The 15,548-nt window shown below is 38.9% G+C and overlaps 1 protein-coding gene across 2 annotated transcripts in view; it reads left to right on the top strand.

Annotated features, from left to right (window-relative positions):
- The window catches only part of PPP3CC (protein phosphatase 3 catalytic subunit gamma), a 97,635-nt gene extending 83,116 nt beyond the window's left edge, over positions 1–14,519 (top strand). Inside the window, exons 11-14 of one of the 2 annotated variants that reach the window (XM_045996785.1) lie at positions 925–1,006; positions 1,630–1,727; positions 7,510–7,539; positions 8,661–14,519. In XM_045996785.1, coding sequence (XP_045852741.1) covers positions 925–1,006; positions 1,630–1,727; positions 7,510–7,539; positions 8,661–8,887 — 437 coding nt within the window. In that variant the 3' untranslated portion in view covers positions 8,888–14,519. The remainder of the gene's footprint in view (positions 1–924; positions 1,007–1,629; positions 1,728–7,509; positions 7,540–8,660) is intronic. The other variant, XM_045996793.1, reaches the window with a different exon arrangement.
- The last annotated feature ends 1,029 nt before the right edge of the window (positions 14,520–15,548 follow it).

Below are 15,548 nucleotides of genomic sequence, written 5' to 3'. Positions count from 1 at the left end.
TCCGACTAAAATGTGCTAAGAGCTTAATACTCGCATACTCGCTGTCTGTCCCACCATAACCTGTTAATTTTATTAGACCTTTTTAGTTGTAGTTGAGTGATTCAGACAGGCTCTCCATCCTCCCTTTTCTGTTTTAGTGTAAATGTTTTCTTTGCACCTGCTATATAATTCTGCAGGCTATTGAGAGCTGGAGAGGTGAGGAAGGAGAGACTATGTTTCTCTTTCTGACTTTTGAGTGCGGTCACCTGGTGTATGCCTGGACCTTGGCTTCTCATGTGTGAGCTGTACCCTGAATCTTAGATGAGAAAAGGCCATACGATGTTGTTGTAATTTTTTTGGTGTTGCTGTATAAAGATTTTCCCCACCATCATAATTTATATTGCGCAGTTGTCTATGGTAGGAAATAACTCACTGGCGTGTGAGTAAGTGAGGATTATAGAATGAAAGCAGCCCTCACTAAGTTGAGGAGAGCTAGCTCTGTGTTGTGTTTGCCCGCAGAAGACAACTGTGTGAATCATCACTTGCCATTTGGCAGGCCAAACCCCCGCATCCTGAGGTGGCCCACAGCATTCTCAGAAGAGATCTTTGCTGTAGCAACTGTCTTTGTCGACTCGTGTATGTTTCATTCTTTGCTGTGCTCTGTATTTCAGAACCACAGATGAGTTCCCACCTCTTGTAGGTCCATCCAGTCTGTCTGTGTTGTGACCCCCTCCATTTTTTTCATCTTGCTTTTCCCCTCTTCTGGGTTGTTTTCTCTCTTGCTCCTTAGAACTTCCTGGGATTTTTGTTTGTCTAGACAAGCTTAGGCCTTGATTTCTTTTTTAAAACAATTTCTTTAACTTAGAAAGATACTTCATCCTGCATTTTAAACAACTAACCTGTTAACAGATTCTTTTAACTCACCGATTCTTTGTATTCCTGAAGGAGGCACTACAGTTCGAAAGGAGGTCATCAAGAATAAAATCAGAGCCATTGGGAAGATGGCAAGGGTCTTCTCAATTCTGCGGTAAGGATAAATCTGTCATTACAGTGTGGGAGCAGAGCATTTTGAGAGAAGATTAGAAGTTGATTTCAGAACAGGTTTTTTAGAATTGGAGTTTATATGATTAGATAGGTCTTCAGAGTCAGAGCTAAGTGCACATTGAATCTGACCTCTATGTTAAAAGTGACTAGAAATATTTTGGCAAACATTCCTTTCATATGAGCTTAAATGTAGTGAATGGCGTGATTTAGTCTGGCTTCTGGAGCCAGGTTGCCTGTGTTCACAGGCTCAACCTCTTCTCACTGTATGATTTTGAGCCTCAGTTTCCTTGTCTGTAAAAGTGTGATAATAACAAGACCTGTCTTACACAGTTATTAGGAGGGTTAAATGGCATGATATAATGGAAGCATTAAAATAGTACCTGGCTATTAAGTACCTCTAATTGAAAAACAAGAACCTGCTCATTGCTTAAAATTGGAATACTTAGAGAAAGCATCTCTTTCTTTGGGTCGGGAAAGGGGGATAGGAAGAAGGAGAACCTTTCCTCCATCTCTGTGCATCTTTTCTTAACTTCCCTTCTAGTATATTTGAACTATTGAGCAGTAGCCACCCTGACATTAACATGGGGCTTTTAACTTCCTTTGCAGAGAAGAGAGTGAGAGCGTGCTGACTCTTAAGGGCCTGACTCCAACAGGGACACTCCCTCTAGGTGTCCTTTCAGGAGGAAAACAGACTATTGAGACGGGTGAGTATGAGAAATGCTCCTTTCGTGGAAGCCCAGCAGTCAACATAAAATTGAAAATCAGGACTTCTTTCAATAAATGGTACTAGAGCAATTGGATATCCACGTGGGGGGAAAGTGAATCTTAACTCTTCTCTATATACGCAGAAATTAATTTGAAATTAATTATAATTTAAATGTAAAAGAAAAAATAAAACTTACAAACAAAATATGGAGAATGGTGAGTCCTTAGGACACAAAAAGTGTTAATCTTAAAAGAAAAAATCAATTAATTAAATTTCATTAAAACCAAGAATTTCTAAAAATACATGTTTGGGAAAGGAAATGGCAAGCCATTAACTGAGAGAAGATTTTTTGCAGTACATATGTCTGACAAAGCCCTTAAATTCAGAATCTGTAAAGAACTATAGACTCAATAAAAAAGCACAAAAACCCAATTTTTTTAATGGTCTAAAGATTTTAACAGGCACTTCACGGAAGAGGGTATCGAAGTGTCCAGTGAGCATATGAAAAGATGCTTAATATAGTTACTCATCTGGGAAATAGACATTAAAACCACAGTGAGATACCACTACATATTTGCCAGAATGGCTAAAATTAAAAAGTCTAATAATACCAAGTGTTGGTAAATTTGTGGTGGATAGAACTGGATACATTGCTGGTGGTCATGTGAATTGGTTCGACCACTTTGGGAAACTCTTGGGCAGTTAAGCAAAGTATATATTCTACCCCGTAACCCAGCAATCCCAGACCTGGTGTATTGGAGAGGAATAAGTACATCTATCCACCAAAGGATTTGCATAAGAATGTTCACTAAAGCTTTATTCATAATAGCCCAAAACAGGAAAAAATCCAAATGTTCATCAATAGTAGAATAGATAAATGTGCTTTGTTTATACAATGGAATACTATACATCAATGAAAAATAACATTACGCATTCATGTAAAAACATGGTTGAATCTCACAAATATTATGGTAAACTAAAAAAGCTAGGCACAAAAGGGCACAGACTATCTGATTTATATGTTCAAGAATAGGCAAACTAGCCAAACAGTAATAGAAGTCAGAATGGCACTTCCTCTGGTAGGGGAATATTGACCCATAAGGAGAGAGGGGCTTTCTGGAGTAATGGCAGTGTTCTATATCACTGTCTGGGTAGTAGTTACACATGGGTATTCATACACAAAAATGTATAGAGCTATGCACTTTAGACATGTGCACATGATTAATGCCTCATATATTGTTTCTTAAAAAGATTTATTTATTTTAGAGAGAAAGAGAGCGCTCGAGTTGGGAGCAAGGGAGAGAGAGAATCTCAAGCAGACTCCCTGCTGAACCCAGTGGAGCCCTCAAGGGGCTCGATCTCACAACCCTAAGATATGACCCGAGCTGAAATCAAGAATTGTCACTTACTGACTGAGCCACCCAAGCACCCCACTTATGCTTGTTTTATTTTGGGGTGTTAGAATTTCTCAGAGAGGGTATTTGCCTCTGCCTGTGAGCAGAGTGCCAGTTCTAAAAAGCATGTGGACACTGTCTTATAAGGAGAGGGCTTTATGGAACCCTGGTATGAAAATATTGATGTTTGTCAGGATAGGCGTAGATCTGGTCAACCAAGACGACTAATTCTAGGCACAAAAACTGCAGTTGAAACATTAGCAACTTAAACTATTGAGTTTCACTGCTTTTTTGCCCTGGTTTATTAAATTGTTCCTATTTAAGTTTTTCTTTTGTCATTTCATTACTTACAGGAATCCTTTGCTTTTTGTGGTAAGTCTGCTGATACTGATTAATAGAAATAAGCCCTTTTTTCCCCTTTCTGTTTATGGGATTGAATTCCTCCTTCTCTTTCAAATTCAATACTGGAATATTGGAGTTTAACTATTTAGAAGGAGGAATGAATATTTTTCTCCTTGGAAGTACATAACTAGTTATGAGACTGATGTGCTGCCTACTACGCCGAGGCACCTAGTACATGACTAATTAATTTCTTTTGTTTCATGGAAAGGATTAGTAAACTATTTCAGGATGAATTTTTTTCTCCCAAATTAATGTACAGTTTCTTGTGAGCAAAATACTTCCCCCATTACTTTGGTAATTAGTCATGTGAGTTACCGTGAGAGCACTTATGACAAGGCAGGTTGGAATTAGTAGGAAACACTATGGGTGAAAAAAAGGGGAATGTTTTCTACATCCTTACTTGAAAAGTTTTGTAAACTTGCTGATCCACAAAGTTGTTGTTTCAGTCTGGACATTGAAAGAGCAGATCTGGAATGAATTAGGAGGAGAATTATATGGATGTGCTATTTGGAGATTTGTTTGTTTATAGTCTTTGGTCTGCCTTTTGTTCTCAGTGCCAAGTATATAGTTTCTCTTCATTCCTAATTGGAATATGAGTGTTACAAACAAATACAATTTTTTTATTGATGCTTTTGAAATTGATAGACGTCTTCAGGAATGCATAAGAATAAAACTAAGCTGGAGCTAACCTTTTAGAGCTTTTTATGTCTCTTATCGACTGACCGTATGTTTGTCATTTTCCAGTCAGAGTTTTAGTTCTACAAGTTCATTGGCAAACTGGAGCATTAGCTATAAAAGACCTTTTATTGTTCTTGTAATGTTACTTGGAGAGCTTTCCACCAACAATATCCCATATGGCTTTATAGCATATATTCATTTATGCCTTACCTTGTTTCTAGAGGGATTTGAATAAGTTACAGTATACATATAACACATTGAAGTAAAATAAATATGCTTGGAATTTGGAGCACAAAAGAAAACAAACAAACAAAAAGCCAATAGATAGCCACAATTTTACTCCCAAGCTTCCTAGTACTGAAATAAAGATTGCCAGGAATTGAATGATATTCACAAAGGCCATAAAATAAAAAACAAATAAGTTATAAATTGGACTACATCAAAATTAACATTTGTGCTGGAAATGGAACTATCATCAAGAAAGTGAAAAGACAATGCAGCCCATAGATGGGTGAAAATATTTACAAATCATATGTTCGATAAGAAACTGGTATCTAGGGGTGCCTGGGTGGCTCAGTGGGTTAAAGCCTCTGCCTTCGGCTCAGGTCATGATCTCAGGGTCCTGGGATCGAGCCCCACATCAGGCTCTTTGCTCAGCAGGGGGCCTGCTTCCCCACCCTCTCTCTACCTGCCTCTCTGCCTACTTGTGATCTCTGTCTGTCAAATAAATAAATAAAACCTTTAAAGAAAAAAAAAGAAACTGGTATCTAGAAAATAGAAAGAATCCTTATAATTGAATAATAAAAAGACAACCCAATTAAAAAATGGGTAAAATTGAATAGGCATTTACAAAGACAAGTGGCCACCAAGCATGGGAAAAGTTGCTCAACGTCATTAGACGTTAGAGAAATACAGATCCAAACCACAACGAGATACCACTTCACGCCTGCTAGGATGGGTGTGATCACAAAGACAGATAGTAGCACGTACTGATGAGAATGTAGAGAAATTAAGACCCTCACACCCTGCTGATGGAGATGTGAAATGGTGCAGTACTTTGGAAACCAGTCTGACAGTTCCTTAGATGCTTAAACATGCAGTTGACCTTATGACCAGCTGTTCCACTTGTAGCTGTATACCCCAGAAAACTGAGAACATATCCACACAAAGACTTGTATGCAGATATTCACAGCAACATTTTTCTTTAGAGCCGAGAAGTGGAAATGGCTCAGACGTCCATCATGTGATGAGGTGGCTCTTCACACAGTAGCGTACTATTCAGTCATAAAAAGGAATGAAGTACTGGTACATGCTTCAACGTGACTAAACCTTAAAAACATGCTAAGTGAGGGGCGCCTGGGTGGCTCAGTCATTAGGGTTTGCCTTTGGCTCAGGTCATGATCCAAGGGTCCTGGGTTAGAGCCCCGGGTCAGGCCCCCTGCTCAGCAAGAAGCCTAATTCTCCCTCTGCCCCTCCCCCTGCTTGTGCTCCCTCTCTCACCCTCTGTCAAATAAATAAATAAAATCTTTTAAAAAAAACAAAAACAAAAACATGCTAAGTGAAAGAAGCCAGTCACTAAAATCACATACGGTACGTTTCCATTTATTTGAAATGTCCAAAACAGGCAAAGGTGTGAAGACAAAGTTGATTATTGGTTGGCTCTAGGATTAACGGAAAGGGATTAGGGAGGTAAATAGCATTCTTTTGAGGGTGATGAAAATGTTCTAACTATAGATTGTGGTGATGGTTATACAACTCTAAATATATTAGATCATTGAACTGTACACTTTAAATAAGTGAATTTTATAGTATGTGAATTATGTTTCAGTAAAGAAATAAAATAAAAATAAATATATATAAATAAATTAAATGTAAATAAATAAACCAGTTTCTCAGGGTTTTTTGTGACTTTTTCTTATATATAATGCCCCTTAATGCAGGCTGGTCTCTTTATACCCAGTGCAAAAAAACATTCTAGAAGGACCCAAGACAGTGTAATACTAGTACACATTTCACCACATAACACTTAAACTCTGATTAGACCAATAACCTATATACAAATTTCAGGCTATGCTTTGTTCTTCCACTTTTTAACACCAGGAGTGATGTCCTGTTTGAAGGCACTACCTTTTCTTGTGAACGTTTATTTGTTCTATTTGAGGAGATTAGAGAGGGTGTGACATTGCTTTACCACAGACCTACATGTGGTTGACAAATTTCAGCACTCGATAAATTGATTCCAAGTTTCCAGTTTTCACATTGTGATAGGAAGTTAACTGTCAGTTCTTCCAGTTTCTCCTCTCCTACTGGTATCAAAACCTCAGGAACAGCAAACTGTCCTGTTCGTTATTTTTCCCTGACTTGTAAAAATCAGTACTGGAGGAACTGAGAGGGTTCTTCTAATAAGATCTTTCTTGCTACAACCTGTAACCTTTTCATGTATTAGGGTTTTTACTGCTTTAAAAAGATGATGCAAGGAGTTTACCTGTTGACACTAATTTTTAAATTACTTCCTTTTCCATCACCAAAGGAGAAGGCCCTCTTAGTAACTGGCCTGCTCTTTCCTACACAGTGAATGGAAACCGTGTGGGTTGGAAATGGCAACTTCTACTAGATCTCTAATCCCAGATGGTACAGGAATTTGTATCCGGTATTGAGTACTTTTATGTCTTTGCCGGTTTAGTACTCCACCCCTGGGCAAGAAATAACCACTTACTTAAAACCCATGTTTCTCTCCTTCCAAATGTTAATCTGTTATTCAAAGGCCATTCTTTTTTTTATTAAGTAATTAAAAAGACAGTTGGACCCCACATAAATTCCTTAAGAACAAGGAGTAGTTTCAAGTAACTATTTTGAGTCGGACCTAGCAACAGCGCATTTAATACCATCTGAGCTGTTAGAAACTAAAGAACAGTTGTAATGTTAAATTATTTGACTCAAGTATTTTGATACATGAATGTCAAAACGTAAATTAGCTGCTGGCTATTTAAAAATGAGGAAAGCAACATAACTTTTGGTTTTTTGTAGTCAGCTTGACTGACCCATTGTCTTAGCTGTAAATGCTATTAGCTAAAAGGGTTCCCATACCACCGGAAATGTTAAAAGTGTTAGAAACTCTCCCACATACATTTCCCCCCAATTTAGTGTTTCACAGTAATCCTCGCTTCTCTAACTAGTTGACCTTCATTATGGATGGGAATAGGCTGAGGTGGGAGCCTGGGTTGTCTGTGCTGGCAGCAATACTGTTGGTTTACTCACTCTTTTTCTGTCTTCATTTTTGCATGCCACTGCTCCTGCCTCTTACAGCCACAGTAGAAGCGGTAGAGGCCCGGGAAGGTATGGCCATATTCCTATGATAGATGTGATCTTGTGTCTGTCTACTAGTTTTAAAGAGCTGTGTCAGCATTTGAAATCGTCTATTATTGCATCACCAGAACTGTAACAGTGAGGAAAGGAATAAATATATCTAGGCATGCTCACAAAGTGTTTCCTTTGTGTCCCATATTTGTGTTAATGTAAATGACCCTCTCCACAGCTAAAGTTTTAATGCAATGGCTAAAGCTTAAGCAACTGGTCATGAGGAATCAGGTGGTTTAATCCTGTAGCCCTTCCATTAGAAGTGACTTCTGTGTGATTACCAGAAACTCAAAACAGGTCAGCCTCTTTTATCTAATGATTCTAAAGGATATCAAGAGCAGAGGCAAAAGTGGACTAGGATTTAGTTTGATTTGTTTCTGAGGTTGCCCTAAGGCAGTCAAGCTAAATTATCTCTGTTTCTCTGAAAACAAATTTTGAGTAACAGGTTATCTAGGAATCTGACGAAGAAAATCATTAGAATTTATAAACTTGTGTTATTAATTGTGTTGTTATGTAAGGTGGCTCAAAATGGGAATGCCTTTCCTTGGTGATACAAAAGTTCAGTCAGAAGGAAGATATCCAGAAGCTATTTTCTAGATGCCTTTTAACTTACATTCAGCTCCTGGTTGTGCATGAGAAAAAGCTGTCCTTCTAAATGAAAAGATGAGCTCTTTTATTACTTTTTTTGGTCATCAGTACGGTGTTCGTGCTAAAGTTGACTACTCTGTTCAACTTGTTCTGTTATTCCAGTGTTGCCTTTTCTCTTACATTAAGCATGTTTCAGGCCCATAAGAAACCCTTACTCAAATGTATTGAGGTTCAGAATGAACTTGTTAGCCATTTGTCAGGTTTACTTATGCCATGATTAATTGTACTGAGCTTCTGTGAAAATTACTTTCACAGTTTCAACTGCTCTATTTGCCATAAGAAGCAGTAGCTTCAGGTGAGGCTGATTCAAGTCAAATGTTGCCCGTTACCTTCACCAGACATGTGCTCCGAACCTTCTATGGTTTTCTCTAGGAAGTTGCTGTATGCTAAAAAACTTCAAGCTTGTTGCTTTGCTGTCTAATCGAGCTCCTCCCTTTCCTGTTTTCCTGTAGCCATCAGAGGGTTTTCACTTCAGCACAGGATCCGGAGTTTTGAAGAAGCCCGAGGTCTGGACCGAATTAATGAGCGGATGCCACCCCGAAAAGACAGCCAGTACCCCGATGGGCCTGTGAAATTGGTGGGCCCTGCACAGCCCAATGCTGCACACAGGAGCGACAGGGGGAGAAGAGCCAATAATGACGCAGAGCCCTGCTGTGGCACAGGTGGATCTAAAACTTAGGAACAAATTTTATTTATTTCTTATTGGAAAACAAAACAAAAACAACTTTAACAACTTAAACCTGGAGGTGCATTCATAATTCACTCTGCATTTATGCTGTAAGAAAGGTGACCATTTTATAAATTGTTTTTAATTTATGTTTAATATATAGAGAAAGTGCATCTGTTTTGTTTTTCCCTTTTTTTCCTACTTTTGAAGAACTGATCTGATTGTCTGATACATATGTGAAGTTCTGTGCTGCAAAGGGGACCTTCCCCTAATAAAAGGGCCTTGGAAACCTCCACCCTGGTTTTGAACTAGCCAGACTTTTCTCCTGTTCTTTTGGAAGGTAATATCTTTCATTTCAGACTAATAATAGTGTTTCAAACATAAGAGGGTGTTTTCCCTGTCTACAGGGTGCCAGTGAAGAACATTGCTCAGATTTCAGTGGCTAAAACTTCTCTTCTATGGAACACTTGATTAGAGTAGAACTTCTAAATGAATAACCCAAACCCAGTGATTTGAGGGCCAAGGAGAATGTTTTCCATATAACATACTTTCTTCTGAACTCTGTTCTTTTTAATATGTTCTATGTTCTAGTAAGGCAGAATAAAAAGCAGTGAAGGATTTTCTTAGAGTTACTCAAAATTTCTTCTTCCAGCCATGAGCATGATGGGTTTAAACTTCCCTTAGAGCTTCGGACATTTGGAACAGTTTGCTTTCATTTTTGAAGCCCAGGTGATGTACCCAACTACAAAGGAAGCCACATTTCTAAATATTGTATAAATGCCCTCTGTAGAACTCCTGGTAGTAAGAGGTATTTATGTCCTTCTGTGTGATCGCATCAGCTCTTGTGTCTGTTCTCCCCATTGTCCTTCGGTTTTTCTGTGTCAGTGTTTTAAAAACCAACGGGGGTAATGGAAACTGACTAGGGTAGAATGATCCCCTTATGATTTGGAAGTCTTGCTAAATGGCATTGGATGACGAGGATTTCCTATATTGTATATCAATTCCTGTGGTGTTTCGCCATCTTTAAACGCTCGTTAGGTTGAAACTGTATGTCAGTCTCTGTCAGCATATTTTGGAATACAAAAACAAGTGTTCAGAAAAAGTGTTTGAATAGTCTTCTCTTAGTTTTTCAAGTAACAACCAGCGAGGGAAAGAAATTTTGGTGATCCTTGGGCTCCCGTTTTTAGTTTAGTCTGGTGACAGGTGCCATGTCACAATACTCATTGGTCAACTTTGCAGTGACTGTGCATGTCTGGGTAATACTACACCAAAGTGCTTATTTACAGAATCCGTAATATCATTTAGGAGGTAGGAGTCCAGCAAATTGAAGCAAGCATCCTGACAATAGTGCTTTATGTTAAGTAAGCTTTAAGGACACCAGAAACCTTTTTCCAAAAAAACCCATATAATTTCACCAGAAGAATAAGGATTTAGCCTATCTCTGTTCTCCTATACTTTTTGCTAACAGTTCCCAATTTATGACAGAGATCAAAGTATTTTAGGGCTTGGAATCTGGTGGCATGGATTGCTCTATCACTAAAAAATGGTAGGGAGGGTATGGGGGAAGGAGATAACAGACCTCTTACTGGGTCATGAATAAAACCTACGAAAGGAGGGACACAAAGTCTTGAGTAGTTATCTTTACTGATCATCATTTTTATATCCAGGCTTCACCTGGATAGCCTCGCAGTCCTCTTTCCCCCAGCCCCAGTCTAGAAAGGACCACTGTTTTGGAAATCTCACCTATGATGAAGGTCAGTCCACATAACAGATTTGATGGATGCGATTCTCCTCTCTTTCTCCTAGCTGAGGCTGTTACACTTACATAGTCTGCAGGTAGAAACCATTCTTAAGGGCTTCAGTCATCAGACAAGTAGTGAAATAGTTACTGAGAATCCTACAAGCAAAAAAATGCTGTTCTAGTAAAGGGGATTATTATTTATGAATGTCTTCATTATCTTCTCAAAAACAAGTTGTACAGTAAAGCAAGGTTCCTTGACAGAGGCGTGGCAAAAGACCTATAAATACAGAGAACAAACTGAGGGTTGACAGATGGAGGGGGATGGGCAAAATAGGTGAAGGTGAGAGGGAAATCCAGGCCTCCAGTTATAAATGAATAAGTCATGGAAATAAAAGACAAAGCATAAGAAATACAGTCAATGATACCATAATAGGGATGAAGAGGGGGACAGATGGTAGCTACACTTATGGTAAGCAGCATGATATATAAACTTGTCAAATCACTAAGTCGTACATCTGAAATGTAACATGTGTCAACTATACTCAAAAAAAAAAAAAAAAGAAGAAGAAAGATGTATTTTACAGGTGCCCTGTGAGCTGTGGAAAGATCAGCCAGAGAGGTAAGAAGTCATGCAAGAAAATCAGAGTGAGTTTATAATAAAGCGACAAGGAAGTTAGGTTTGAAAATTCAAATTCTCTTGAATTCTAAAGGTAAAGGTATTATGTTCTATAGAAAGTTAAGGTATGTGTTTCAAGAGTTTGGAAAGTTGTGTATAAATGTGTCTCCATGTCGTACATGTAGTTTCTGAAAGTGAGCCCATCAGTCTGTGCTTTCATCTGTATTTGCACCTGTGACTCAAGATGGTTCAGAAGGTGTGAGCCTTGGGACATGTGGATATATCCATATGTGGATATACATATTGTGACAACTGTACTTGGTTTTCACTTTCGACTTCATTGGAGGGTTTTCAGCATGTTTTTGAATGTTTTAATCTAAGAAGTAGCTCCCAGGATTGCTGATCGCCTGTTCCAGGTTTGTCTAAGGCCATCATTTCAAACATTTTAGCTGATGTCAGAGCTCTGCAGTATCCCCATTTTCAAAGCCTCCTCTGTTTTATTAAATCTTCCCCCTGCATGTTTTAAAGATACTAAAAATGCTTTTCTCTTATTCCCCTTCACTTTAAGGTCCATAGGGACCTTATTTTCTTCAACTCCTCCCATCTGGGGGGAGAAAAACACTTCTTATATCAGTTCCTTAGACATGTTGCAGGACCCTTTTGTATACTTTACTGAAATATCATTTTAAAAATGACACTTCCCAAGGACTAGTTTTTCTAATTTTGTTTTACATCTACATCATATGGAATTTCAAATTGATTCGATGACTATTTTTTTTAAGATTTTATTTATTCATTTGACAGACAGAGATCACAAGTAGGCAGAGAGAGAGGAGGAAGCAGGCTCCCTGCTGAGCAGAGAGCCCGATGCGGGACTCGTTCCCAGGACCCTGAAGCTGAGCTGAAGGTGGAGGCTTAACCCACTGAGCCACCCAGGCACCCAGGATGACTGGTTTTTGTTTTTGTTTTGTTTTTTTAATAAAAATTTGAAAGCTCATCTAACACAAACTTAAAGCATACAGACTTTTTAAATTTCTGTGTTCTGAATATTTAGAGCAAAAACAACCCAAGAAGCCAAGGGTGTGTGTGTGTGTGTGTGTGTGTGTGTGTGTGTGTGTGTTTAATGGAATGCTTAAACAAAAGCAGCCTCAGTTTTCTTTAAAACCTCAAGGCAAACACTTGGTTTTGGGACAGACATTGCTGATTGGCTTGGCTGCCCTTTTGTGACTGGGTACTAACTGGCAAAGTGAAAATTGTGTATCACACTCTGATGGGCTTGATCTGGCTCCTTGCTTAGGGATAGGGAAGTCAGACTCTCCAGGAATATCGGTATTTCTCATATCCTTTTGTCTATATTTACATTGCCTTTTCTGTTCCTACACAAACAGTTGTGGTTCAGTGAGGCAAATTCCTGTCAATAGCAGAGATTTGATATCTTATCCTAATAACTTAGGTATGACTTCCTGACACTGTTCAAAATAGGAAAAGAAAAATCCTTTTATTTGTTTTGCCAACAGAATATTATTATTTAATGTAATTAAGGAACAAGGGTGAGATTTCTAAAATTAGATAACTTTGGGGCTTTTCAGCCTTGTCTTTGTCCCATAGATCCTTAGCTGGTCTTTTAAGAAAATATTATAAACCATGCTTATGTGACATGCAGCTGGGTTTACATGGTCATTACTCAAGAGTCTCCAGCCTCTCAGAAGAAGTAAGGCTAAAATCACTTCCCTCCACCCTCCTTTGTTTTATGTAAATAAAACAGCTTACATTTTAGGGAGAGCTTATCCCAGATGACCTCGTTTATAGTTTTTCTTTCTATTAATTATCAGATTTTTTCCTTCAATTTTCATATTGAAAATTATTTCTGAACCCATTATCATTCTAGAATCCCCAATATTTGCTATGGTTGTTATAGTAACAGTGGAACCCAAGTTTTTTTACAGAGCATTATTCAGCTTTTCATACCTAGGCAGAAACAATTTCAGAGGGAAGGTAAACCCAAAGCCCCAGTTATGGGAATGAGTCTCCAGTTTCCTAAATCATTTGTGGTTATAATGATGGGTACCATCTTGCCTGGCACCTGGTCCACATCTTTCCTGAAGTCTGCTATAAGAGGGAGTAAAGGGCAGCCTGTGGGGACCCAACAGAAGCCAGAGGAGCCAGATCAGGTCTGGATGACCTGAAGGGTAGTTGCAAGCACTGTGTTGTCATAGTCCCTCTTCAGCATGGCTGGGATGAAATGCTCCCTGGAAAGAGCAGATGTGTCTAGAGAAAATTGTGTAGTTGGAAAGAAAGGGTTGTTACTCTTGAGTTGTACAGAGAACTGTGTTAACAGTAGAGCTTTGTGCCGTTGCCACAGTGTGAAAGAGGGGACCAGTATTACTCTGAGACTCATGGCCTGTCCTGCATATGTCTAGCCAGCTGAAGTGAATGGGGCCAGGCTTAGCTGCCTTCATCTATGCAGTCACAAAGGTAAAGATGATACTGGCGAGGATATTCCCTCCCGGCAGGCCTTGGCCTCACGCCCCAGCAACCTTGGCAAGACTTGCTAAATAACACCTTTGTCTGAGACAGGGTTATGCATCTTCTCCTCTTCTACACCCTCATGACAAGTCAAGGTGGTTTAAGATCAAGAAGCAAGGACATGGCTGTGGACCATCCCTCTGAGCAGCTCTAAAGTAGGGCCATGCATATTGCCTTCCTGTAAGTTCTTGCCCAGATCCCCTTCACTTCCTTGACATAGCTGTCTCCAAATAACGTTTTGTGGGTTTTGTTTCGGGCTTTTTTTTTTTTTTTTTTTTTTGGCATGTTAAACTGAAAGTGCTTGTAATAAGGAAGCTTACCATAGATTTTGATTTTCAGCAAGAAAGACAGGTTTTTTGGTCTGTTAGAGAAACTTCTCGAAGATGCCATCATGAATGCCTTACTTTTCCTTTCTCAATACACTGTGACCAATAGTATTTTTTTCCCAGTGGAAATGTTAGTAGGCATTTTCCAAGAAGGGATTCTGGTTTTGCTTCCTAAATGAGGTGGTCAGACATAGATTAGCTCATGATGTCATTTTTTAAAAGGCTTTTCTGAATGATGGATTATTTGCCTGTGCTGAGAGATTACTTGCTTTTTCTTGTTTTTGGTTAGGTTAAAGAAAATGGTGGAAATGTTATTTATTGGCAGAAATTAACAAGTCTTTTGTGATCAAGAAATTAACTTGTTAAAACTTTCTTATTGTAATTTGGAAGTCACCTTTAAAAAAACTGTTAAAATTAAATGATAACTTAATTGGCTTCCTGTGTCTTTATTTCCTGTATTTCCTGGTAGAGGCACTTATATTTGGCTCTTACCCATTTAATAATAATTCCAGAAACCAAGGGAAAGCCTGCTGTTTGATGTCTGGTCTGGTCTTTGATAAAGGAATCTCATCACAACAAAAAAAGACCTTTTTCCCTTACCTCTTCAGCTCTTTTTTAATTTTAAATAGGCTTTGGGGGCTGCAGTGTTGCCTCTCCTGTACTGCCTTGTCCCACCCTCCTTCTCAGCACTCTGCCCGCCACTAACTCCTGCTCAAGTCCCAGCTCCTGCTGTGGCTTCTCTAGCAGAGGCCACTACTTGTAGAAAAGGAAGAAAGACATCCCAGAAAACGTACAGTCTTTATAAAAGATAAAGATAATTTTTATTGTAATAATTTAATAACTCTGCTTATGATCCTAATGATAGACAGGCATGAGTTCCATCTTGGGAAAAGTAGAAAGAGCCAGAGAGACATTGAATGTGGAGCTGAACTATCAAGAAAAGGAAGTGTAAGACCAGCCTTTTGATTCCTCCCCAAAGTAGAAATACCACGAGGCACTGTGGATTCACAAGGGAAAATAATTGGAGGATTGAGGGAAGGGGAAGCACCCAGGGCCCTTGGAGTGGATAAATGTATCCATGAAGGCATTTTACCAATTCTGGCAGGAATCCCTGTCAGGCCTGTGTAAGGCAACTGTACTGTAAGCACAGCCCCATCAAGGGCCACAGTGCAGTTTACAGGCCAGAAAACAAGCCCCGATTTCTAGTTTCAGAGAAGCTGGGTATGCATTTTGGAATCTTTGTTATCCAAATAGAGTCCTGACTTAGCAATGTCCTTATACCTCAGCTAAACCTTCAGTAAAATGAGGCAATGTTTGCCCTTATTTCCAGAGTTGTGAAAAAGGTTACTTAAAAGCCTGGAAATTAAGAACTAAAATGCAAACTCCTGTTTACCTGCCACCACATGTAGACTGACTTCCTACCTTCTTGCCTGCTGTATGTAATCACATGGTCTTCCTGGGTTT

The sequence above is a fragment of the Meles meles genome, chromosome 2 (genome assembly GCF_922984935.1).
Source record: "Meles meles chromosome 2, mMelMel3.1 paternal haplotype, whole genome shotgun sequence".
NCBI lineage: Eukaryota > Metazoa > Chordata > Mammalia > Carnivora > Mustelidae > Meles > Meles meles.
Note: the sequence above shows the minus strand (reverse complement) of the source record. Positions and strands in the feature narration are given on the sequence as shown.